Consider the following 24,554-nt stretch of genomic DNA (forward strand, 5'->3'; position numbering starts at 1 on the left):
GAATGATGGAAGGAAGAAAGCAGTGAATAAACTGTTGTATCAGAGCAGTGGTTCTCAATCAGAGTCAATTATTCCCCCCAGCAGACATTTGGCAATGTCTGACGTTATATTTGATTGTTATGATGCAGGGGAGGTTGTGCTACTGAAATTTAGCAAATAGACCATAGACCATGCTGCTAAGTATCCTGCAATGCACCAGACAGCCCTCCTACAACAAGGAATGACCCCATCCAAAATATCAACAGTCCCACTGCTGAGAAACCCTGCCTGGGAGTACAGACCCAGGCAGGCAGGGTCTGTGAAGGACAGGGTCTTCTTCGTCGTCTTCTTTGTCTTCATCTTTTTTTTTTTTTTTTTTTTTTGAGATGGAGTTTCACTCTTGTTTCCCAGGCTGGAGTGCAATGGCACGATCTCTGCTCGCTGCAACCTCCGCCTCCTGGGTTCAAACAATTCTCCTGCCTCAGCCTCCCGAGTAGCTGGGATTACAGACATGCACCACCACGCCTGGCTAATTTTGTATTTTTAGTAGAGACAGGGTTTCTCCATGTTGGTCAGGCTGGTCTCGAACTCCCAACCGCAGGTGATCCGCCTGCCTCGGCCTCCCAAAGTGCTGGGATTACAGGCGTGAGCCACTGTGCCCGGCCGACAGGGAGTTCTTTTAAGTTCCTTATAGATCTTAGGGTAGTAGTGAACTCTTGGGTGGTCAAAAATAGTTGCCGTATGAATGTTTAGTTGGTTGTTCAACTTGGTTGAATGGATGGATGGGTTGATGGATAAGTTAAATCATTTCCTTGTTTGGTCTTTAGAACTGCATCTATACATCTCACTTATCACTGAGTAAGCCTATATTGAGCTCTGAGCTGGAAAACAAGATGGATAGCTGCCCTCAAGCAATTACAATATAACTAGAAATAATATGTGTATATCGAATCAATATTTGTATGTGGACAATGACAAGATATTATAAAAAACATGTAGAAGAGCAAAAATGTGACTGATCGTTGAAAGAAGAGGTTATATAGAGATTACGTTTTTCAAAGAGGTGAGTTTTGAGACAGTTTTTCAAGGAAATATTGGATAGAGAGTGGAAAAGAGGAAGAGAAGGAAGAGGAAACAGGAAAGAAGAAGAAGAGAAGGAAGAGGAAACAGGAAAGAAGAAGAAGAGAAGGAAGGGAATTTTACACTGGAGGAATGATTAGAAGACGGAGGTGTATGTCCTGTGAAATGCAATAATCGCAAAATGTTAGGAAGAGTTTACACCGGCAGTCAGTAACCACAGTCCCTGAGCTTCAGCCCTAAGCAGGGAGGAGGGATAGAATGATTGCATTTTTAGGAGGTGATCAAAGAAGATAGGGAGTCCCCCCAACCACTGCAAAAAAAAGGGGGTACTTACTTGTTTCATTTTAACTCCCCACATGGAGCCACTCACATCGATGACAAAGAGGATGTTTTTGGGAATTGGGTCCAGGTTGTCAGGAGCAAAGAAGTGGACAAAATATCCATTAAACACCTGAAAAATATAACGTATTTGTGAGTCAAATCATGATTCGTGTTTAGAAGGTAGGAAGATGGGGACCTGGGGACTCAGAGAAGAGAGGGGTCTCCAGGGAGGAGGAGGTGGAGCTTGATGTGCATTTGCCTCCACATTTTCCTGCTGCTCCCCCACCTCCTCTCCTGTGAGAGTCAAGACCTTCCTAGGAGAACATTCTATTCCACTCCACTCCATGCTGCTCCACTCCACGCCACACCACGCCATGCCACTCTACTCTGTTTCACTCCACTCCACTCCACACTGCTCCACTCCACTCCACGCCACTCCACTCCATGCCATGCCACGCCACTCCACGCCACTTCACTCCGCTCCATGCCACGCCACTCCACGCCACACCAGGGCACTCCACTCTACTCCACTACACGCCACACCACTCCACTCCACGCTGCTCCACCCCACTTCATGCCACTCCACTCCACCCCACTCCATGCCACTTCACTCCACTCCACTCCACCCCACCCCACTTCATGCCACTCCAGTCCACGCCACTTCACTCCACCCCACTTCACTCCACCCCACTTCACGCCACTTCACTCCATGCCACTCCACTCCACATCACTCAGTCTTTACAGAGAGCCCCTGTTCCAGGCGCCCTGCTAACCAGCGGTGAATCAGGCAGAGTCCCCACCCTCAGGAGGCTCCCAGCCAGCAGAGGATAAGGGTAAGTGGAGGCAATGTGCAGCGCAGCGTGTTAAGCACCATGATTAGGAAGTAAAGGGCTCGGCAAGAGCCCAGTGTGCATCTAACGCGCACGCATGGGACGGTTCTCTAGGAAGCAGCATCTCCACTGGGACCTAAGGGTGAGCTCAGACTCAGCCACTCTCTTAGAGCTGGGCCAGGTTGAGATAGTGGGGAATGGGGAAGAGAGTTCCAGACAGTGCAGCCCCAGCGATGAGAAAACATGGCATATTTGGGGCTCCATATGTGGTTCAGCAAGATGGGGCTGTAGAATCCAAGAATTCAGGGAACTAGGTGGAGAATCAGCAGGACAGATCACGAAGGACGTGTATGGGCCACTTTAGAAAATTTGGATTTTTCTTTTTCTTTTTTTTTTTTTTGAGACGGAGTCTCGCTTTGTCGCCCAGGCTGGAGTGCAGTGGCGCGATCTCGGCTCACTGCAAGCTCCGCCTCCTGTGTTCACACCATTCTCCTGCCTCAGCCTCTCCGAGTAGCTGGGACTACAGGCACCCGCCACCACGCCCGGCTAATTTTTTTGTATATTTAGTAGAGACGGGGTTTCACCATGGTCTCGATCTCCTGACCTCGTGATCCGCCCACCTCGGCCTCCCAAAGCGCTGGGATTACAAGCGTGAGCCACTGCGCCCGGCCAAAAATTTGGATTTTTCTTGAAGTTAATGAGCGGCTGCCCCAGCTGGACTCCTGACCATCCTCTTTGTCTTCTGCTGCAGACTTGCTGACTGGCTCACCTAATTCTCTTTCCTCTGCCCTTTGGCTGCCTCTTTCCAGGAAACTACAGTGTCCAGGTACAGGGTGTGTGCTCCACTTGCTGTCCCTAGAGAGACTCTTGGAGTTTTGGGTACATTCTGAGAGTCCTCACCTTAGTACAAAGAAAGGAAGACACACATCTAGGACATGACTAAAGGGGGAAAGGAAACTTTGCAAGAAACTTCATGATAAAGCTTGGCCGTGAAATTCACCGCTGGCTCTTGATCTTTCTAGACTGTGGATGAGCCTTCCTCCTCACCCCGTAATCTCTGTGCTTTCTTTGATTATCTAATTGCAAAGGGCCTTGGGAGCCTATTTAAAATTCCTGTTCTGTAATTATTCCATTGTTCTTCATATGAGGCGCAGGAATGCCCTCCTGGGACAAGAGCATGAGACCCTATGACCTTTCATTTAGTTTTTCATACATAAAAGATAATGTTTAGCGGTATATTCAAAGAATATGATTTTAGTCCCTTCTCTGCAGCTAGAAACACTTGCCCTGGCAGCTAGAAACCACCCACAGGCCTGGGAGTTTGTTCAAAAAGGAGCAGCTCTTTGGCACGGGCTTGGCAGTAGAACCAGAGCCTGTGAGCACTCACCTCCAGTTCACCAGCCTTCTCTTCTCTTTTCACGTCATACAGCACCACCAGTTCCCCATCTACCGCAGTCTCCCGGCAGCTAGGGCATATTTTCTGCTGTGCTACTGTGGGCTTGAAGGAGACGTGTGCCTAGAAAGAATGGTGACGTCAGAGCCTCTGCCTCTAGCCCCTTCCCAGTGCTTGGTGCTGCCCCTTCTCCAGCACACAGGGAAGAGGAGCTGCCCAATGGACGTTCTGCATCCCCGTGACATCGGTGGACCCATTACTGATGGGAAGGACATGCCAGGGCTTTTGCAGGGAGCATCTCCAGCCTGCCATGCTGTTTGCAAGGTTTCAGGCCTTTTTAGAAGAAAGCCAAAGAATTTCCTTCATCCCCTGTAGAAGGGCTGACTATGTGCTTTGGAAAGAGTCTGTGAAATGTTTTAATGTTCTTAGAGGAGTTTCTCCTTACAGGAGTCATCATTGGTTATCACTGGCCATTGAGGCAGAGAGCTGAACATGTCTTGCTATGGTTAATGCATGAAAATCCGCCATATAGGATGTGAAAGCTGTCCTTTAGCTACTGTTTAAGCAGGTGACTGAGGGGGAAATGAGACTCAAAAAGGGACAATCTCTGGTCAAAACGGAAGGAAACCACTGGGAGTGTTGTTCTGTGTATCCTGGGGAGACCCTAGACTCTGCTTGGGGATCCCCATTTCTTCAACAGTGTCCTCAACTCAACACCAGCCTGCTTTTCTATTCTCCAGAGCACAGAAGGAGAACAGAACCCATGATCCAGAGGCCCCGTGGATGCCTGGCAACACGCAGGGCTCAGGGTACCTTCTGTTTTCCTTTAGAAATGACCGGAACACCATCAAAATGGCCTTCAAATGTGTCGGGAACATGAAGAAATCTCAGTCCCTGAGGTTCGATAACCCACACATCTACCTAGAGATGCAAGAGAAAATTACCCAAAGCATTAAAAGTCTTTAAAGTCTTTTTAAGCAAGAAGTAAAATTACAAATAAGTCCTCTGATGCTTTTCTCCTCCGCAGGTTTCCTGGGCACGACCCCACGAACTCTCCTGCAGGATCTGCAAGTTCCTGCGATGGGATTCATCTCACCACAGAGGCTTAACCCCCTTCTGTCAACTCAGAACTCTCCTTCTGCTGCCTCACTCCCCCAGGAGTCAACTCCCTTCCTCATTCTATTCAAGTCTTTTTAAGAGCATTTGCATTGTTAGGGAAAAAAAGAATTCCTTCTTTTTTTTTCCCCTCATTGTTAAATAGCACTGCATTTACTCTGTAGACCTGCCATTGTTAAATAGCACTGCATCTACTCTGTAGACCTGTCAAAAGTAGACCATTTTCCCCAAATCTTGGGTTGTTTTATTTCTTCTCTGTCTTCTTGCTTTGAACAGAGCTCATCTAGGGAAATCCCCTTTGGTGATTCTTGACCAAACCACAGTCATAGCTGCCATTTTTTTCTTTTTTTATTTAATTCTATGATTTGTTTGTTTATATTTTTGTGTATTTAATTTGAAAAATTTGTATAAATTTAAGGAGTACAAATGCAGTTTGGTTACATGAATATATTGCACAGGCGTGAAGTCTAGGCTTTTAGTGCAACTACCACCCAAGTAATGTACCTTGTACCCATTGAGTAATTTCTCATCCCTCACCCCACTCCCACCCTCCCACACTTTTCCCAAGTCTCTCCACTCTCACCCTCCCACGCTTCGCCCAAGTCTCCCCACTCCCACCCTCCCACACTTCCGAGCCTCCAATGCCTATCATTCCACAGCCTATGTCCCCATGTACACATTATTCAGCTCTCTCTTATAAGTGAGAACCTGTAGTATTTGATTTTCTGTTTCTGAGTTACTTAGCTGCTATATTTTTTTTTTTTTTTTTGAGACAGGGTCTCATTTTGCCATCCAGCCTGGGGTACAGTGGCATGATCATAGCTAACTGCAGCCTCGATTTTTTGGGCTCAAGCTATCCTCCTGCCTCAGCCTCCCAAGTGGGTGCACCACCATGCCTGGCTACTTTATTTATTTATTTATTTTCAGTAGAGGTGAGGTATCGCTGTGCTGCCCAGGCTGTCACTTAATTTTTTGTTAATATTGTTATTATCAACAGTCTCAATGATTGTCTCCTCCTAGGCTGAGATGCTAATCACATCTAACCATTGCTTCAAATTATTTACCACAGGATTCATGGCATTGAGGAAGAGAATGTGGGTTACTGACACTCATCCATCATCAGTACTGGAAAAACATCCAACAACACACTTAATTGTACAGAGTATCTTGGCCAAGTCACATGCCCTGGATGGCGCTGCATTTGCCTGAAGGATGGGCATCTTTTTTTCAATTCACACAAAAGCACGGTATGTGCTAGGAGTGGCCCAGAAAAGAACTCAACAGCATAGACTCTGATAGTGAACTGATGCCAAACAGTGGGCATTATTGATCCGACGAGCAGCTTTTCAAATGGGAATTAAAGTTTCATCATGATTAATTCATTCCCTTTCATCTCCCATGTCTCCGGACAATGAGAGACACGGGAGATGTTTGCTTCACTCTCCCATCTGCCAGGGGGAGGGGCATGTTGGCCTCTGTACTCTCTTAGGTTTCCTCTTGCCTAGCTCTGCCTCTTACACTAAACAGTCATAGGATGTCACAAAGATTTGAGCAAAGAAAAGAGCAGTTTAGTCTTTATAGCAAGAGATGAAGATGACAGCAGAGGTGAGTTCAGATGGATAGTCATGCAGTGGATGCCCGAGGCACTGCTCCCTCGTGGTGATGATGGCTGGGGTGGCAGGAAAGACAATTCACTTAACCTTCATCAAGCTCCTGTCATTGGCCACATATTACAGGAACAGGAAACCAAGTACTGCACGTTCTCACTTCTAAGTAGGAGCTAAACATTGAGTACACATGGACACAAAGAAAGGAACAGTTGACACCAGGGCCCACTCGAGGATGAGGGAGGGAGGAGAGAAACGATCGGAAAACTACCTATCAGGTACTATGCTCATTACCTGGGTGGTGAAATCATCTGTACACCCAACCCCTGTGACATGGAATTTACCTATGTAACAAACCTGCACATATGCCCCTGAACTTAAAATAAAAGTTTAAAAAAAGAACTGACAGACAAAAGTCTGTTACAGTACTCTTTTCATAGATGAGAGAGCGAAGACTCAGGATAACTGGTCCTTGAAGATTAGTGTCTTGGGTTGAATGGTGGCCTCCCCCCTAAAGATATGCCCAACCCCTGGAACCTGTGAATATGGATTTATCTGGAAAAACAGTCCTTGCAGATGCAATTAAAGATCTTGAGTTGAGATCATCCTGTACTACCTGGTGGACCCCAAACCTAACAGGTGTTCTTGTGAGAGAAACGCAGAGGGGCATTTAAGATGCTCAGTGGAGGAGAGGATACGACCGTGGAAGAAGAGATTGGAGTGATCTGACTACAAGGCCACAAGTCAAGGAAGGCTGGCAGCTGCCAGACAGCAGGAGAAGCAAGGAACGGGCTCTCCCCTGGAGCCTCCAGAGAGAGAGGTGCAGCTCTGCAGACACCTTGACTTCAGACTTCCATGACAGAATCAATTTCTGTTGTGTTAAGCTGTGGCGTTTGCTGTAACTTGTTATAGCAGATCTCAGAAACCACCATAATATGGCTGCTAAGGAGACCAAGAGCTGTAAGGAAGTGGTGTGGCTGACTCCAAACCCACCATCTTTTTGATACATCCCACTGTCTTGCAGAGTTGAGTGGCATCCAACACCACAAGTGCTAGTGCAAGCAGAAAGTATAAATCAGGGTCAGGGACTATAAAAACCCTACAGATCCCGGCTTACCTCTAAGTGCTTGGCCAGCCGTCCAGGTTGCAGATAGATCCTGTGCTCATAGGAGCCCAGCTTCCTCCACTTCACCTCCTGGTAGTGAAGTTCGAACTGCACCTTTGCTCCTGGGAGGACATTTACTTCCGTTCTGAAGTTTTCCATATCAAGAGCCCTGCTCCTAAAGGTGAAAGCCCCCAACAAAAGTCAACAGATACATGATTGAGCGGCAAGAACCAGAATCTAGGCAGAGGGCGTGTAGACTTTCCTGGACGGTCCATCCTGCTCAGTAGTTTATGAAAGTGAACAGTAGATACACTAGAGATAAGTGCAGCTTCTAGATCAGTTGAATCCCAACAAGAGCTTCAGTCTCCTCTCCTACCCAATCTCCGGCTCCCAGAGCTTCTTACTGACTTGAGTGTTGTCTGCAAAAAGCTACCAGGGATTGGCCCCTGTCCTGGGCCAGGAACTTGACATCTATCATTGCCGATATAGCAGCTCTGCAATATGGAGATCATTACCCTGACTTTTCAGATGATAAAAAAAATTAGGCTTGAGCCGGGCGTGGTGGTTCACGCCTGTAATCCCAGCACTTTGGGAGGCCGAGGCGGGCGGATCACGAGGTCAGGAGTTTGAGACCAGCCTGGCCAACATGGTGAAACCCCGTCTCTACTAAAAATACAAAAATTAGCTGAGCAAGGTGGTGTGTGCCTGTAATCCCAGCTACTCAGGAAGCTGAGGCAGGAGAACTGCTTGAACCAGGACCCAGGAGGTGGAGGTTACATTGAGCCGAGATCACTCCATTGCACTCCAGCCTGGGCAACAAGAGTGAAACTCTGTCTAAAAAAAAAAAAAAAAAAATTAGGCTTGTAGAGGACCTGCTCAAGACCCCATGGCCAGTCCACTGTGGGACCAGGACTCACATCCAAGGTTGGATGGTTCAAAGATAGCACTCTTCCCATACTGCATTTGAGGTTCACTGTTTGAGTTCTTGATATTTCTGAAAGTCTTCAGAAGAAAAACTTTATTTTTGCATCAAATTGAGTTTGTTTCTCTTTTTTTTTTTGAGCTGGAGTCTCGCTCTGCTGCCTAGGCTGTAGTGCAGTGGTGTGATCTCGGCTCACTGCAACCTCCGCCTCCAGGGTTCAAGCTATTCTCCTACCTCAGCATCCCGAGTAGCTGGGACTACAGGCATGCGCCACCATACCCAGCTAATTTTCCTATTTTTAGTAGAGTCAGGGTTTCCCCATGTTGGCCAGGCTGGTCTCAAACTCCTGACCTCAAATGATCCACCCGCCTCCACCTCTGAAAGTGCTGGGATTACAGGCTGAGCCACTGCACCCGGCTTGAGTATGTTTTTCTATCTTAAGGCCTTATTTTAGTCACATACATACTGAGTTCAGTATGATCATTGATCTTGAAGTGTTTATGGTTTAAAGAGAAAGCAGCAGAATTATCAATGCTGGTGATTCCAGCGTTAGGATAAACAGGGAAAGATTTTTTAAATGAAATAAGTAAATACACTGGGCACAGAGGCTCACGCCTGTAATCCTAGCACTTTGGGAGGCCAAGGTGGGTGGGTCACTTGAGGTCAGGAGTTACCAGCGTGGCCAACATGGTGAAATCCCATCTCTACTAAAAACACAAAAATTAGCCAGGTGTGATGATGAGTGCCTGTAATCCTAGCTACTCAGGAGGCTGAGGGGGAATTGCTTAGACCTGGCCTGGGAGGTGGAGGTTGCAGTGAGCCCTGTCTCTCCTAAAAATACAAAAATTAGCCGGGCGTGGTGGTGGGTGCCTATAATCCCAGCTGCTCGGGAGGCTGAGGCAGGAAAATTGCTTAGACCTGGGAGGTGGAGGTTGCAGTGAGCTCTGTCTCTCCTAAAAATACAAAAATTAGCTGGGCGCGGTGGTGGGTGCCTATGATCCCAGCTGCTCAGGAGGCTGAGGTAGGAAAATTGCTTAGACCTGGGAGGTGGAGGTTGTAGTGAGCCCTGTCTCTCCTAAAAATACAAAAATTAGCCTGGCGTGGTGGTGGGTGCCTATGATCCCAGCTGTTCAGGAGGCTGAGGCAGGAAAATTGCTTAGACCTGGGAGGTGGAGGTTGCAGTGAGCCGAGATCATGCCACTGCACTTCATTCTATCCAGGGTGATAGAGTGAAATTTCATTTCAAAAAAAAAAAAAAAAAGGAGAGAGAAAAAAAGAAAAGAAATAAGTAAGCAAGGTGAGATGTTGCATAATCAGCCTAAGGGATTGGGGAGTTGTTGTGGACAGTCAGCTTGCGATATCAAATAATTGAAGAAAAAGATGAGCATGACCTCGTGCAAAGCTTTGAGACAGAGTCTGCAGTGAGAGACCATGTTTACCCGAGGGGCGCACTAGGATGGGAGCTCTGCGTTCCCTGCACTAACTACAGTGCCTAGAAGAGTTTCTGGTAGAAATAAGTATCTGTGGGATGGATAAACAAATAAATGAATGGGTGATGTGGTCAAAATGATGGACAAAGATGGCGGAATGATTTTTTTTTTTTTTTTTTTTTTTGAGACGGAGTCTTGCTCTTTCTCCAGGCTGGAATGCGGTGGCACAATGTTGACTCACTGCAACCTCCGACTCCCTGGTTCAAGCAATTCCCCCGCCTCAGCCTCCTGAGTAGCCGGGACTACAGGCGCACGCCACCACGCCCAGCTAATTTATGTATTTTTAGTAGAGATGGGGTTTCACCATGTTGGCGAGGATGGTCTCAATCTCCTGACCTCATGATCTGCCCGCCTCGACCTCCCAAAGTGCTGGGATTACAGGCGTGAGCCACTGCACCTGGCCGGCAAAATGATTCTTAAAGATAAAAGAACTGATTCACCTGCAGCAAGGCTAGAGGACTTTCCTCTGCTTGGAGCCTCTTCTCTCCTTTCTCTACCTGGCTGAATTTTACTATAGTTGGTGCTCTGTATCCTCTGGGGTTTGGTTCCAGGATTCCCCAAGAATACCAAAATCCGGCGATGCCCAAGTCACTGTTACAAAATAGTATGGTGCAGTGGACCCTCCGTATCCACAGGTCTCCATCCACAGTTGATTGAATCTGAGAATGTGAAACCCATGGATACGAAGGCCAACTGTAATCTACTTGGGCTCAGCTTACACATCAGTCCTCTGTGGGGATTTCCTGGACCCCCAGACAGGATGACACACTCGGCACTCGGAACTCCCATAGTGTTTTTTGTGTACCCTCTCTGTATTTCCGTATTAGCCCTTGCCCACTACAGATATTGTCGTCACAGGTTCCTTGTCTGCCTCCTGCATGAGACTGACGGTGTCTGCTTTTGTGTTGCTGCTGCCTCTGACAGAACCGGGTACAGAGCTTGTATTTGATGCATTTTTGTTGAATGAACAAATGCATGAATGAAAGGAAAAGAACTTCAACTACAGGTGAGTTTGGGGATGTAGGAGAGGAGGAGAGGAGGAAAGAAACACGGCGGCATTTGGCCTAATAGCGTGGGCCAGGCACAGTGGCTCACGCCTGTAATCCCAGCACTTTGGGAGGCCGAGGCGGGCGGATCACAAGGTCAGGAGACTGAGACCATCCTGGCTAACATGGTGAAACCCCGTCTCTACTAAAAAATACAAAAAATTAGCCGGGCATGGTGGTGGGCGCCTGTAGTCCCAGCTACTCGGGAGGCTGAGGCAGGAGAATGGCGCGAACCTGGGAGGTGGAGCTTGCAATGAGCCGAGATCGTGCCACTGCACTCCAGCCTGGGCGACAGAGCGAGGATCCGTCTCAAAAAAAAAAAAAAAAAAAAAAAAAAGTGAGTGTGCAGTGCAAGGAGTGAGAAGGTGAAAATCCCTTTGAAGATTTTTTCCCTTTGAAGAGAAGCTACTTTTTGAGGGTGGCTTGGCATTCCCAGGTCTTACTTAGATTATAAGGGGAAAAAATAAACAAAACTTAAGTGAAGTAACTGATGCTTAAAAAGACCCTATCGCAGCCCAGCATGGTGGCTTCAGCCTGTAATCCCAGCACTTTGGGAGGCCAACGTGGGAGGATCGCTTGAGGCCAGCCTAGACAACAAAGCAAGGCCTTATCTCTACAAAAACTAAAAAAATTAGTCAGGCATGGTGGTGCACCCCAAGTCCCAGCTACTTGGGAGGCTGAGGCATTCCCGCTTGGAGCCAGGAGTTTGAGGTTGTAGTGAGCCGTGATCACACCACTGCATTCCAGCCTGGGCAAAAAAGTAAGACCTCATCTCAAAAAACAACAACAACAACAACAATAAAAAAAACCCTTATCCCTACAAGTAGGCAGAATAAATCATTAAGGCAAATGTCAAACTTTTCCTTCTGCATATATGTTGAGTTTTGTAACAAGATCACAAGATCACCAATATTTCTGTAGTTTCTCTCTTCGCTCTTTAGAAAAAGCAGTGTTTATTTACAGAACATCCATCTACCTGCGAGACAGTGATGTAAGCACAACCAGCGTGCAATCACCCAAAACCCATTGGTTGAAGAAGGACCTTTAGGCAAATAGAAACTGCAGTGCCTAATTCTACCATCTGGCTCCGAGAGGTTGCCATTGGCTCAGGTGCTGTGCCTTTCCAGAGGCTGGTTTGCTGCTGTGGGAAGGAAATAGGAGAGGAAAACACCACTGAAAGGCATGGGCAAGCCTTGCTCACTCAGGCCTTACCTCACCAAGCCAGCCGTCTTGCCTTTTGCTCTGGCCTGTGCGTAGAGAGCTCGGCCCACAGTTTTCTCCTTAATAGAACTCCTAAATGTCGTGCCGTCCACAGTCCTAGAAAAATGGCAGAAGGCAACCAGTTGGTCAGAATAGTAATTGTTTTTTTTTTTTTTCTTGAGATGGAGTCTTGCTCTGTCACCCAGTCTGGAGTGCAATGGTGCGATCTCAGCTCACTGCAACGTCCACCTCCAGGTTTCAAGCGATTCTCCTGCTTCAGCCTCCTGAGTAGCTGGGATTACAGGCTCCTGCCACCATACCAGGCTAACTTTTTGTATTTTTAGTAGAGACGGGGTTTCACCATGTTGGCTGGTCTCGAACTCCTGACCTCATGATCGGCTTGCCTTGGCCTCCCAAAGTGCTGGGATTACAGGCATGAGCCACCGCGCCTGGCCCAGAACAGTAATCTTAGCAAAACAAACAAGAGCAAGCAAACAACCCAACAAGGCTGATTTAATGAATGAGGGCAATGATCATTTTGTGTCTATAAGAAATAAGAAGGGAGGCATTTGAATAGTTTATAGACAGGACTTCCTTTATTGATTGGATAGTGTGGCTTGAGAGGGGTTTGGTAGGCTCCCATCCTAAAACTTCCCTCATGTACTGTTGTTTGTTTTTAGATTTTTCCTCATTTTTGAATTTCATCCTTTAGATTAAGGATGGTTCTCTTTGGGTATCCCCTTCGAATGACAAATGTGATTGGGAGAGGTGACTGATAAATTCCAAATTATCTCGTTACCTTTGGTTCATCAGGTCATTCTGCGAGCTAAGGATTTGGCATAGCTATGGGGTATGCAATGGACTGAATGTTTATGTTCCCCGTAAATGTGTATGTTGAACCTTACTTCCTAGGACAATGACATTACAAGGTGGGGCCTTGGAGAGGTAATTATGTCACGAGGGCTCTCTCCTCATGAATAGCATTTAGTGCTGTCATAAAAAACAGACTTCGAAATGCTGTCTCATCTCTTTCCATCTTGACTGAACCAGGAAATGGGCCGTCACCAGACATGAAATCTTTGGGCACCTTGATCTTGGACTTCCCAGCCTTCGGAACTATGAATTTTAAATTTCTGTTGTTTATAAGCTACCCACTTTATGGTACTTAGTCATAGCAGCCTGAGCTGATGAAGACAGAATATTATGCTCTTCTGCAAGTGTGGAAAAGAATAAAGAAAAATGGGGAAGGTGCTGGTGGGTCCCCTACCAAGGTGGTATTTATCTGGAAACCATCTCCCTTGGGGACCTCTGTCTTCTATTTGCATCTCATCTCTATCCACCTTACTTTTAGCTGGCTAGCACCTAATCCTTACCAAGTAATGGTTGGTCAGAGTGGTAGAATCCAGAAATTTGGAAGTAAATGGGAACCTCCAGTACTCAAATGGGCAGTGTCTTTCCCAAGGAGCAATTTAGAAATGTGTGAAGTTTGGGTTGTTGAGATGACTTGGAAGTGCTGCTGGCATTTGTGGGAGGACACCAAGAATGTTAGTCATCCTGTGATGTGAGGGACAGCTCCACTGAGAATTTTCCTGCCCCAAATGCCGACAGCACGAGTGTTGAGGCACACTTCTGGGTTTGCCCCTTTAGATGACAGACATCAGACCCCAGGAGACAGATGACTCTTGCCAAGGTCATACTGCTGGTCAAGGCCATCATGCTTCTATCAAATCATAACTAAGTCTCAAAGGCCAAGGGGTCTTTAGGACAAAGGAAATCATCTCCCATAGAATATTCAGGATCTTGATAAAAAGGTAGAAGGGATATTTTGGCTAGTACACAGGTCTACACAGCTCATTTTAAGTTGTGATAATTAAGCAGGTATCTTCTCTGGTCTTATAAATTCAGCCCAGAGCAGAGGGAAATAAAAGTAAATGCAGGTTTCATGATTCTGTCCTTTGTACTTCAAATCTTCTATGTAATGAGATAGTAAAGAAAGAACAGAATGAAGGATGGAATAGTATGCAGCCATAATAAGGAATGAGATCATGTCCTTTGCAGGGACATGGATCAAGCTGGAAGCCATCATCCTCAGCAAACTAACACAGGAACAGAAAATCAAACACTGTATGTTCTCACTCATAACTGGGAGTTGAACAATGAGAACACATGGACACAGGGAGGGGAACATTACACACCGTGGCCTGTCGGGAGGTAGGGGGCAAGGGGAGGGAGAGCATTAGGACAAATAGCTAACGCATGCCGGGCTTAAAACCTAGATGACGGGATGATAGGTGCAGCAAACCACCATGGCACATGTGCACCTATGTAACAAACCTACAATTCCTGCACTTGTATCCCGGAACTTAAAGTAAAAAAAAAAAAAAAAAAAGAAAGAAAAAGAAAAAAAAAGAAGGAAAACAGAAATAAGAGATCTTTAGACTAACTTCTGATTATGTGGTTTAAAAATAGGCATTTATTAAAATAATTTTCAATGTCATTCCTAGACATGGGGTCATATAATACCACTACAGAAAAGCCTTTCCTTTTCCCTTTGCTTTATAGAAAAGGCAGACAAAAAAAGTGATACATTTTAAAGCTAATTCAAAGGATACCAATTAAAGTGACACAATGCCTTTTTCTGCCTACTTGGTTAGAGTTCACATGACTGCCACTTTCAGCAGCCAAAGTACATGGTAGTTGAACCCTTTACTATTTATCCACAATGATCACTGATTGCCTTGGTGTATGAAAGACAAAAGTGGATGAGAAGTAACTCAACCTAATGTCTTCATAAAAAAAAAGTAGCCAGACTTTATGCACAGTACTTTGCTGTGTTCTTGGCAACTTAAGAGGGACATTGACCACCTGGAACATACTCTGGGGTGGCCACCTTGATATTTGGACATCGAAATCATTCCAATCACTTAGAGGAACAGAGAATATTTAACTTTGATACACGAAGGCTCCAAGTGGATGAGATAACTGGCATTAACTGTTTGGAAAGTATTGGAGTAGTTTAACCTTCTTTTATTATGAAAAATTTCAAACACACAGAAAATAGAGGGAATAATATGAGATGTCCATGAGACCATCACTGAGCTACACCATTATGAATACTCAGCCAATCTTAATTAGTCTATACTCTCATGCTTTCCACCTCAGTTGTTAAGAAGCCAAGTTCAAGGCCAGGCATGGTGGCTCACGCCTGTAATCCCAACACTTTGGGAGGCCAAGGTGGGCAGATCACGAGGTAAAGAGATCGAGACCATCCTGGCTAACACGGTGAAACCCCGTCTCTACTAAAAATATGAAAATTAGCCAGGTGTGGTGGCGGGCACCTGTAGTTCCAGCTACTCAGGAGGCTGAGGCAGGAGAATGGCGTGAACCCGGGAGGCGGAGCTTGCAGTGAGCTGAGATCACGCCACTGCACTCTGGCCTGGGTGACAGAGTGAGACTCCGTCTCAAAAAAAAAAAAAAAAAAAAGCCAAGCTCAGATGGCACATCATTTCATCTATGAACACTTCAATATGTATTTTGTAGAGAGCTTTTTAAAAATTCTATGTGATTATCACTAGAGTCATTGGGTAGAAAGTGGAAAATATTTAAATGAAGTATAAGAAAAGACTCTTAACAGAGCTGTCAACCATTGAGTTGATTGCCTTGGGAAAAGTGAGTTTATCATTAAGGAAATCATCACACACTTGTCAGCGGTATTATAGAGGAGGTCAAGCACTGGATAAGTAATTGGATTTAATCTGTGGTTCTCAACTTGGTTGTTTTTTTTTTTTTTTCCCCGTAGAGAAACATATGGCAGATGGCATTGACCTACTGTGCACACACTCTTATGTGGTTTCCTATAAGCCAGGGCAACCCAGTATATTTTTCTCCTCCCAAGAAAGTACATTAAAATGCAAGTAAGTATGAGGTTGTTACCATAGAGATAGCGTTAAGTTTGCTTTAGCTTATTAGAAACAAAAAGCAAATAATTCACAAATTCTAATGATTTGAAGAGGAGCAAATTATTGGGACCAACCTCACAATGACCCTTGACATCCAGCTGGTCCTCTGGGACAGTTGACCACTAAGGTCCATTCTAACTATGAGGGGTTTTGATTCTGTGAGTACAGCACCTACAATTTCTGGCTCTACATGGAAGTTACTCACATGGAGAAGTTGGAAATGAAGGCTCCTTTGGGGATCTGAACATCAAACACGACATTCTGAGGCTGCGGGGAATTGTTCACCACTTTGCTCTGGATCATGGTGGTGGCCATCCGAGAAGTAATAGTAGACTGGACTTTATAACTATAAAGAGTTACTTGATCAGCCTCTTCCTGAAATTGGCAAGAAAGCATAACTGTACTAATAGAAAAATCACGCAGAACTTCATCAAATGTAGTGCATTTGATGTTAACAACACTACATTTGACTTGTTTTACTAGCAGAACAATTCCAGGGACTTGGTAAGGACAGAACTCACGTATTGTTAAGCATTCTCCTAACTTCTTGGAACCCCCAATGAGCAGAAGTCTGCCTTCATTTCAAGATACTTTGAGCTAAAAGGCATTTTTCAGCCCTATGAGTCTATAAATAATGATTTTTCAAAAATTAGAATACAAGTAGAAAACGATTGTGGGAAGCCAGATTGGATTGAGGAAGTCCAGGAAATAACTCCAAATGCAAGACCATCAGCTGGGGAAAGGATACTGGATTGCAAGGTTGAAAGAGGACCCTGGTTGTATCTTTAGTAAGGGTCAGACAGGGGTGCTGTGGGGTGGAAACACACATGTGGTCTCCACCAACTCCCCTTACAGCTCTCTACCTTCTTTAATCTCCTCGATTACAATTTCATCTGCAGTCTTTTTCTTCTCCCCCAAGTCAAAACGAGCTAGGAGAACAGTGATGGGTGTAAGCAAGGAGGACTGATCTTGGACAGGGCGTTCTGATGCAAGTATTGGTCCAACCCTCTGGACCTCCTTACCCAATCACTACTGATTTAAAGCAGCTCCTGTGTAAAGAATCTCATATGTAAGTGTGCTCAAAGGCAAGGTCCTAGAAACCCACACCTTGCAGAAGGTGACTGAGAGCTGCAAGCTCTTTCAGGTCTATGACAACTATGGGACCCATTAGATTTTGCTTTTTTCTCCAAAAGAATTTACTTATCTCAATACCAGGTATCATTCCCCAAACTTTGTAGTCCAACATTAAACCTTTCGACTAATTAACTATGCAACTCACCTGAAGCTAAAATAAAATCCAGGCTAATCTATGTGTCCTTCCTCCCCCTGAAGTGTGCACTTCTGGCAGTTTCTGCCAATTCAGGGCAGGGAGCACAACATAAACCACTTGTCCTCAGGCTGTTTTCTTGCCACAGGGTGGTCTACTCTGAACATCTCAGGGAACTGGATTGTTTTGTGTTTAAAAGTTCCTTCCCACGGGCACTCTTTTATTTTCCAAAGCTGTCAGGTGTCATACTTTAAATCAAAATGGTGCCGGAAGCGATGGCTCATGCCTGTAATCCCAGCACTTTGGGAGGCTGAGGGAGGTGGATCACCCGAGGTCGGGAGTTCGAGACCAGCCTGGCCAACACGGTGAAACCGCGTCTCTACTAAAAACACAAAAATTAGCTGGGCGAGGAGGCATACGCCTGTAATCCCAGCTACTCGGAAGGCTGAGGCAGAGAATCTCTTGAACCCAGGGAGCAGAGGTTGCAGTGAGCTGAGATCACACCATCGCACTCCAGCCTGGGCAACAAAAGCAAAACTCTGTCTCAAAAAATAAAAATAAAAATAAAAACGTAAAAATAAATACGTAAATCAAAAAGGTTGAGTAGGAATAAATACATAAATTTATACAGTGGGAAGGACCCTATGCTATATGGCAAAACTCAAGAAAATCAAGAGAGGGGCCCCTTCAGCTCTTGGTGGCCTCCCTCCTGTCTGTAAAGACTGCACTCTTCAATGCTGAATTTTAGAAACACTTGCAAACAGTTGGGCAAGGCAGTATTTCGAAAGCCAGGTAAATACTTGGGGACGAAGACAAAAGAGACACCCAGATTGATTTCCTGGTAATTATTAACAGGAAAATCATTCAATCTGTAACAACATCCAGTCAACTTACCATCATTTCTTCCGATTCTCCTGGAAGGCTTCTCTGTGAAAGGAAGTTAGACAATCATTCTTCAACTGTATGTTACTTATTACCTTGAGGGCCAAAACAGTTTTCTCAGTCAAAAAAGAAATGTTAGTTTTCTTCAATACTGAGCTGTTATTCATTCACTGGTGTTGAGACATAAATATTGAACATTCTTGAAAACTGTTTTCCCACTGATGAGTTTCTCAACAAGTTTCTTAACCAGTTTTGGTGGCATGCATGTCATTCTTGGATATAATGCTAGAACAAGTAATTTTTAAATAAAAATATTCAACCAAATGCATCCTGGGTGGCGTATATCCCCTCAGTGCTATTTGCTCTATTTTTTACTCAGTTCAATGGAGACTTTGATCCTCCATTGGCCATGAGGTTGTGGGCATGCTGTTGCCACTGTTTGCAGTGCCCCTGCTGGGTTCTTCAACCCCCATATAGAGAACTCCTACTCACCCTTCAGATCTCAGCTCCAGCAGAATTCCTCCAGTGAAAATCTCTCACGCCCCAAGACTAGGTCTATTTTCTTAACTAAGTGTTTTCGCAGCAGCATATTCCTTCCTGCGGAGTGCTCACCTTGTTTCATAATGATTCATTCTATTTGAGGGATTATTTGACTAAAGTCTGTCCCTTCCTTTAAACTAAGCTACAAAAAAGCAGGGATTTTCATGTATTTCCTCCACGGTGTAGTCCCAGAGCCAAACACAGTGACTGGCACCTAGAAAATTCTATGCTTTTAACCACTACCATGCTAGGAGATTATCCATACACTTGACTGTCCTGAGGAAAGGAACAAAGGCGATCCCCTTGCCTTTGAAGGTGAGTGGCTTAAGGGTGGTGGGCGAACATGTAATGTTTGGTAAGTTGTTAATAATAGATCCAAGAAGTCGGGTGTTGGATATAAGCTCAGCTTGCCTGATTCAGGGTGAACTGAGGTTCTGTGCTGTGTGACATGGTAAGGCCAGTGGTTGACCTCTTCTTGTAGACTTCTTGAATGCAATGCTCAATGACAAATTTTTCTCTCTTGTGGCGAAATAAATCGTGACATGAAGTCTTGCTTATTGGATTTTAATATTATTAGTCTACAAAAAAAACCCTGAATTTTCAGAAAGTAAAAAATTCACACCCATATAAAATAAGACATTGATCAGCTTAGGGTTGCTGCTTCCATAAATACCTCCTTTCTCAGCATGTGGGCTCCATGGGGAAGAAGCCAAGCTCTTCCTGGTGTTCCGGAAAACTCACCCCCTTAATTAGAGGGTTTTGTCTATACGGCCGCTGGTGGCCCCCAGGACTGCAACTTCCAATGTGGCCAGTTCTCCTTCTCAGGTGCCCTCAGAGTGACCAGAGGAAGGAGATTGTGAGGCTGCAAGGGGGAGTGTCTGTCATCGCTAAAATAACAAAAGTCTTCCTAACAGGAAATCCTTCCCGTAAGACAGGAAATAATTTCGGAATCTTAAGTTTTGAAGAAAACACATAGCGATGTATTCTTTTTTTTTTTTTTTTTTTTTAATGGAGTGGGGACAGGGTCTCCCTGTGTTGCTCAGGCTGGTGCAATCATAGCTCACTTGTAGCCTTGAACTCTTGGGCTCAAGCGATCCTCCATCTCAGCTTCTCAAATAGCTGGGACTACAGGTGCATGCCAGCTAATATATATATTAGCTGGGTGGTGGAGATAGGGCCTCACTATGTTACCCAGGCTGATCTGGAACTCCTGGCCTCAAGTGATCCTCCCTCCTTGGCCTCTGAAAGTGCTGTGATTATAAGTGGGAGCCACTGTGCCGAGTCATGTATTCTTTAAGGGACTAAATTGAGCATTATGGTGTGAAGGCTGCTGAGCAGATGTGTGAATTTCTCTTTTTATTTCACCTGGGTGATCTCTTCCACCAAGGTATGAGAGATCTGGACTCTTCTGTGCTAAAAAACAAACTCTTAAGAAAATCCAGCAGAAGGCATCTTAACACTTATCTTCTACCAGAATCTCTTTCACTTTTTTTTTTCCCCTTTTGGAAGTAAAGCTTACTGTACCTGATATCTCCGTTTCTCTGCCACCAATTGAAATTTGCCTGGGGCTAGTTCCACAAGATCTTCATAGTCTACAAACTTAAAAAAAAATTAGGATTTTAACTTTTTTTTTAAATTATACTTTAAGTTCTGGGGTACATGTGCACAACGTGCAGGTTTGTTACATAAGTATACATGTGCCATGTTGGTTTGCTGCACCCATTAACTCATCATTTACATTAGGCATTTCTCCTAATGCTATCCCTCCCCCAGACCCCCACCCCACAACAGGCCCCAGTGTGTGATGTTCCCCTCCCTGTGTCCATGTGTTCTCATTGTTCAATTCCCACCTACGAGTGAGAACATGCGGTGTTTGGTTTTCTCTTCTTGTGTTACTTTGCTGAGAATGATGGTTTCCAAAAGATCTAGAGCCAAAGAGATAGCTGTTGGTATTCGTTATTTTATATTCTTTCCTCTACCTCTGGGCAATCACAATTTTGTATAAAATGATTTCTTTAGTATATTTCTATTGCTTGCTGGTTACGTCTCAGAGGTGTCCAAATGGAAGGTAACAACACCTTCGCATTTGTTGGACATAGGAATTCATTTTTGTGTTTGCCAGCAGGTGGTAAGACAGGGATCAAAATAACCCAGTGATCAGGGGGGTGTCTGGGGAAGTATCTGGGTAGACCCTGGAGGCATTTGCAGTGTCTGACTGGACAGACATGAACCATACATCTCCCCAAGTTAAAAATGTAGGTATTTTCTAAAAGGAAATGCCAGTTAGAAATGACTGAAAAAGCACAAATGCATTTGGATGTCTTGGCTTCAATTTGAGATTTCCAACACACTCTGGTGGCTTTTAAGTGTGGGAAAATATGATAGTTTCAAAGCAGACAGAGTGATATTTTCCCTGTGTAAATACGCCGTCATATTCTCTGGCATTTTTGTAGGTAATCCACTCTGCAAGTATTATAAGCCTTTGCATTTGCTGGGATGTTCCCATAACATGCTTCACTTTTCTGGCATAAAAATAGCTCTTGTATGACTTTCAGAAGCAGACTTTCAGTCCAAGACTTTCCTTACATTGGAGAAGGCTAAGGGACAAAAGTGGAGACCTATACTCCGTGGGAATTATTCTTGTACTTGTCCACTCCGCTTGCTGTCTTCCGCTTTAATAGGAATACTTAAAGTGCTCTTATTACAAATATCATTGTTCAGTTAGGTATGAAAAACAGTGTGCTTTGATAATGACTTTTCTTATACTCTTAGTAAAAGAGTGATAATATTTCTTCCTCATCATAACAGCTAATAATTATTAAGCACTTACTAGTCCAGGCACTCTGCTAGAGAGTTTACACTGTGTCATTTAATTCTCAAAGCAAACCATTGGGTTAGGTCTATTCTTACCCCCATTTTTTTAGATGAGGAGTGAGCAGCTCTGCTCCATAAATGCTACACTCTGATGCCTGCCCATTGAGCTTGACTTAATTCTCATGCAAAACCTGTTAATGCTTTAAAAGGTAAATATACATTCCAGTAATTATAACAGTAAACACTTGCACTCAGATGAATTTTGTCTTAAGTTTCCATTACACACAGAATAAGGCCATTGAATAGCAATTGCAATAGACAATTTACTGAGCTCATGAACAGGCCGACAGCAAGGAGTGATCTGGAAGTACTTACTTCAGAGAGTCCATTTATGGGGATTTCGAAGCCTGATACTTCAGAAAGAAAGAAGCAGATGAAAAAGCACGTGAGTCTTTTCATTTTGCTGGACAGTTTTGCCAAGCTCCCCAAAGCAGATGGTCTGGGGAGGATATCACTTCTTCCTACTGAGCCAAGTTCAAAGGAACAGCAGAGGAGTACAGTTCGCTTTAAGAAAGAAGAAAAAAGAAGAAAAAAACTCTCTAACTTTGTTCAAAATTGGGACAAATATTTGTTCTGGAGCTCAAACTTGAGCTGTGTGGGTGGATCGAACACCCAGAGGTTATTCAAACAGCAAAGTCAGAAGCAGTTGCTCACTGTGAGGACAAGTCAGGGGCAGATGGATGTGCTTGAATGTGCTTATGTGCTTTTATTTTATTTTATTTTTTATTTTTTGGCTTTTGCTGATTTCTATTGATCTTAAAATCAGAGAGACCTAAAGATAATTGCCATCCTTTCTAAAGGACCAAGTATGGAATTATTCCAAGAAACAAAATCCTTTGACCTAAATTAAAGCAGGAAAAATTTAGAAAAAGTGGGAGAAGACACAGAATGGTTTTTCTGAGCAAAGAATCCACTGTGCATGTTTTCCCCTATCTCTTTGGTGACTGTCTACCTGTTACCTATAAAGAGCGAGGCAAGTGGCTGTGCAGGATATTAGGGCAGATCTTCAGTGAGGATGCTTCGTGAATGTCTTTGATTAAGGTAACAGTGTCTGTCCTGCTGCCCCTATCAGCCGGGCTCAGGTCAGTGGCAAATCAATACTCCCCAGTCTCAGAATTGGAGTGCAGTGGTGAGATCAAAGCTCATTGCAGCCTCAACTTCCCCCGGCTCAAGCAATCTGCCCACCTCAGCCTCCAGAGTAGCTGGACTACAGGTGTGCACTACACTGCCTGGCTATTTTGTAGAGATGGGATTTCATCATGTTGCTCACCCTGGTCTTGAACACCTGGGCTCAAGCTAGCTGCTCGCCTCGGCCTCCAAACGTGCTGGGATTCCAGGTGTGAGCCCCCAAGCCTGGCCTCCATCCCAGTCAGATTCTATTTTTCTTGCAACAAACAGGAAATGTAACTTTTTGGATGCAACACTGAAATAGGAAGCTCCAGCTGTGGGCAGAATTACAACACAAGGGAGGTTGTCTCATCCTCAGGACGAAGCACCCCAGGCCAACTTCTGGGATCCTGGAGCTCCTTGCTACATTCAAAGCCCAATTCACAGGGCATGCAACAGAGAGTTGTCTGTGTTTTCCTCCCTAGCTTCCCCTCAGTCTTCGAAATTGCACAGCTGCGTATCTGCTGGGAAAACATAACTTCTGAAATAACGGAAAGGAGAAAACAGATTCTCCCCTCCCTTGCCTAGATTGGACTAGGTGAGCGCCCACCTTGGTCAGTGAGTGCCTCAGTGGACCCCTCATGGAAAAATCCTGCCACAGCTTTGCATTCTCGACTGAGATACTGTTTCTGGGCAATTAAGACCCAGTGGCAGCTGGACACGGTGGCTCACGCTTGTAATCCCAGCACTTTGGGAGGCCGAGGTGGGTGGATGACCGGAGGTCAGGAGTTTGAGACCAGCCTGGCCAACATAGTGCAACCCTGTCTCTACTAAAAATACAAAAATTAGCCAGGTGTGGTGGCATGCACCTGTAACCCCAGCTACTTGGGAGGCTGAGGCACGAGAATTGCTTGAACTGGGGTGGCAGAGGTTGCAGTGAGCTGAGATCACGCCACTGCACTCCAGCCTGGGCAACAGGACAAGACTTGGTCTTAAAAGAAAAAAATAAATAAATAAAAAAAGACCCAATGGCATGTTTTCCCCAAAACAACAGTAACTTTCAGCATCATGCCTCCTTCCATTGATCATTTCCTTTCTGATTATTTTAATCTGATATTCAGAATTATCTCAGAATAAACCAAACCAAAAGCAGGCTGGACCTTTTTTCCATGCTGATACCCTGTCTTCAGATCCCAAAGTCCTTTTTTTTTTTGAGAGGGAGCCTCACTCTGTGGCTCAGACTCAAGTGCAATGGCATGATCTTGGCTTTGCAACCTCCACCTCCCAGGTTCAAGTGATTCCTCTGCCTGAACCTCCCAAGTAGCTGGAATTACAGGCGTGCACCACCTCAACTAACTTCGTTTTTTTTTTTTTTTTAAGTAAAGATGGGGTTTCACCATATTGGTCAGGCTGGTCTCAAACTCCTGACCTCAAGTAATCCACCTGCCTCAGCCCCCCAAAGTGTTGGGATTACAGGCGTGAGCCACTGTGCTCAGCCTGATCCCAAAGTCTTGAAAATAAAACAAAACAACGTTTGCTCTCTCTCTCGATGTTCAGAAGCACGACAGCATAGGCTGTGTATTCAGGCTACTGGGTCTTGAACCTGAGACCCTTTCCCCCTGCACTCCCCACCCCACTGCCAGCCCTTCCCATCATGCCTGGGCAGCTGTGACATGGTGAATTGAACATACCCACTGTTACTTAAATGCCTCTGATTTCTAGGATTGGAAATCACTACCATAAATGCCACAAGAATATTCACTTTCACGTATGTGAAAATCAGTAGGAAATCTACAAGAAAAAAAATCACGATATTTCATAATGTTTGAACAAAGA

The 24,554-nt window shown here is 44.9% G+C and overlaps 1 protein-coding gene across 1 annotated transcript in view; it reads right to left on the reverse strand.

Moving 5' to 3' along the window:
- ITIH2 (inter-alpha-trypsin inhibitor heavy chain 2) overlaps window positions 1–22,123 on the reverse strand; it is a 46,841-nt gene extending 24,718 nt beyond the window's left edge. The window contains exons 1-9 of the mRNA XM_003257619.2: window positions 21,927–22,123; window positions 20,262–20,336; window positions 18,210–18,242; window positions 16,254–16,423; window positions 12,102–12,206; window positions 7,444–7,606; window positions 4,417–4,524; window positions 3,598–3,726; window positions 1,394–1,510 (exon numbers count right to left, since the gene is read on the reverse strand). Coding sequence (XP_003257667.2) covers window positions 1,394–1,510; window positions 3,598–3,726; window positions 4,417–4,524; window positions 7,444–7,606; window positions 12,102–12,206; window positions 16,254–16,423; window positions 18,210–18,242; window positions 20,262–20,336; window positions 21,927–22,010 — 984 coding nt within the window. The 5' untranslated portion in view covers window positions 22,011–22,123. The remainder of the gene's footprint in view (window positions 1–1,393; window positions 1,511–3,597; window positions 3,727–4,416; window positions 4,525–7,443; window positions 7,607–12,101; window positions 12,207–16,253; window positions 16,424–18,209; window positions 18,243–20,261; window positions 20,337–21,926) is intronic.
- Window positions 22,124–24,554: the final 2,431 nt, after the last annotated feature.

This window comes from Nomascus leucogenys, chromosome 9, assembly GCF_006542625.1.
Source record: "Nomascus leucogenys isolate Asia chromosome 9, Asia_NLE_v1, whole genome shotgun sequence".
Lineage (NCBI taxonomy): Eukaryota > Metazoa > Chordata > Mammalia > Primates > Hylobatidae > Nomascus > Nomascus leucogenys.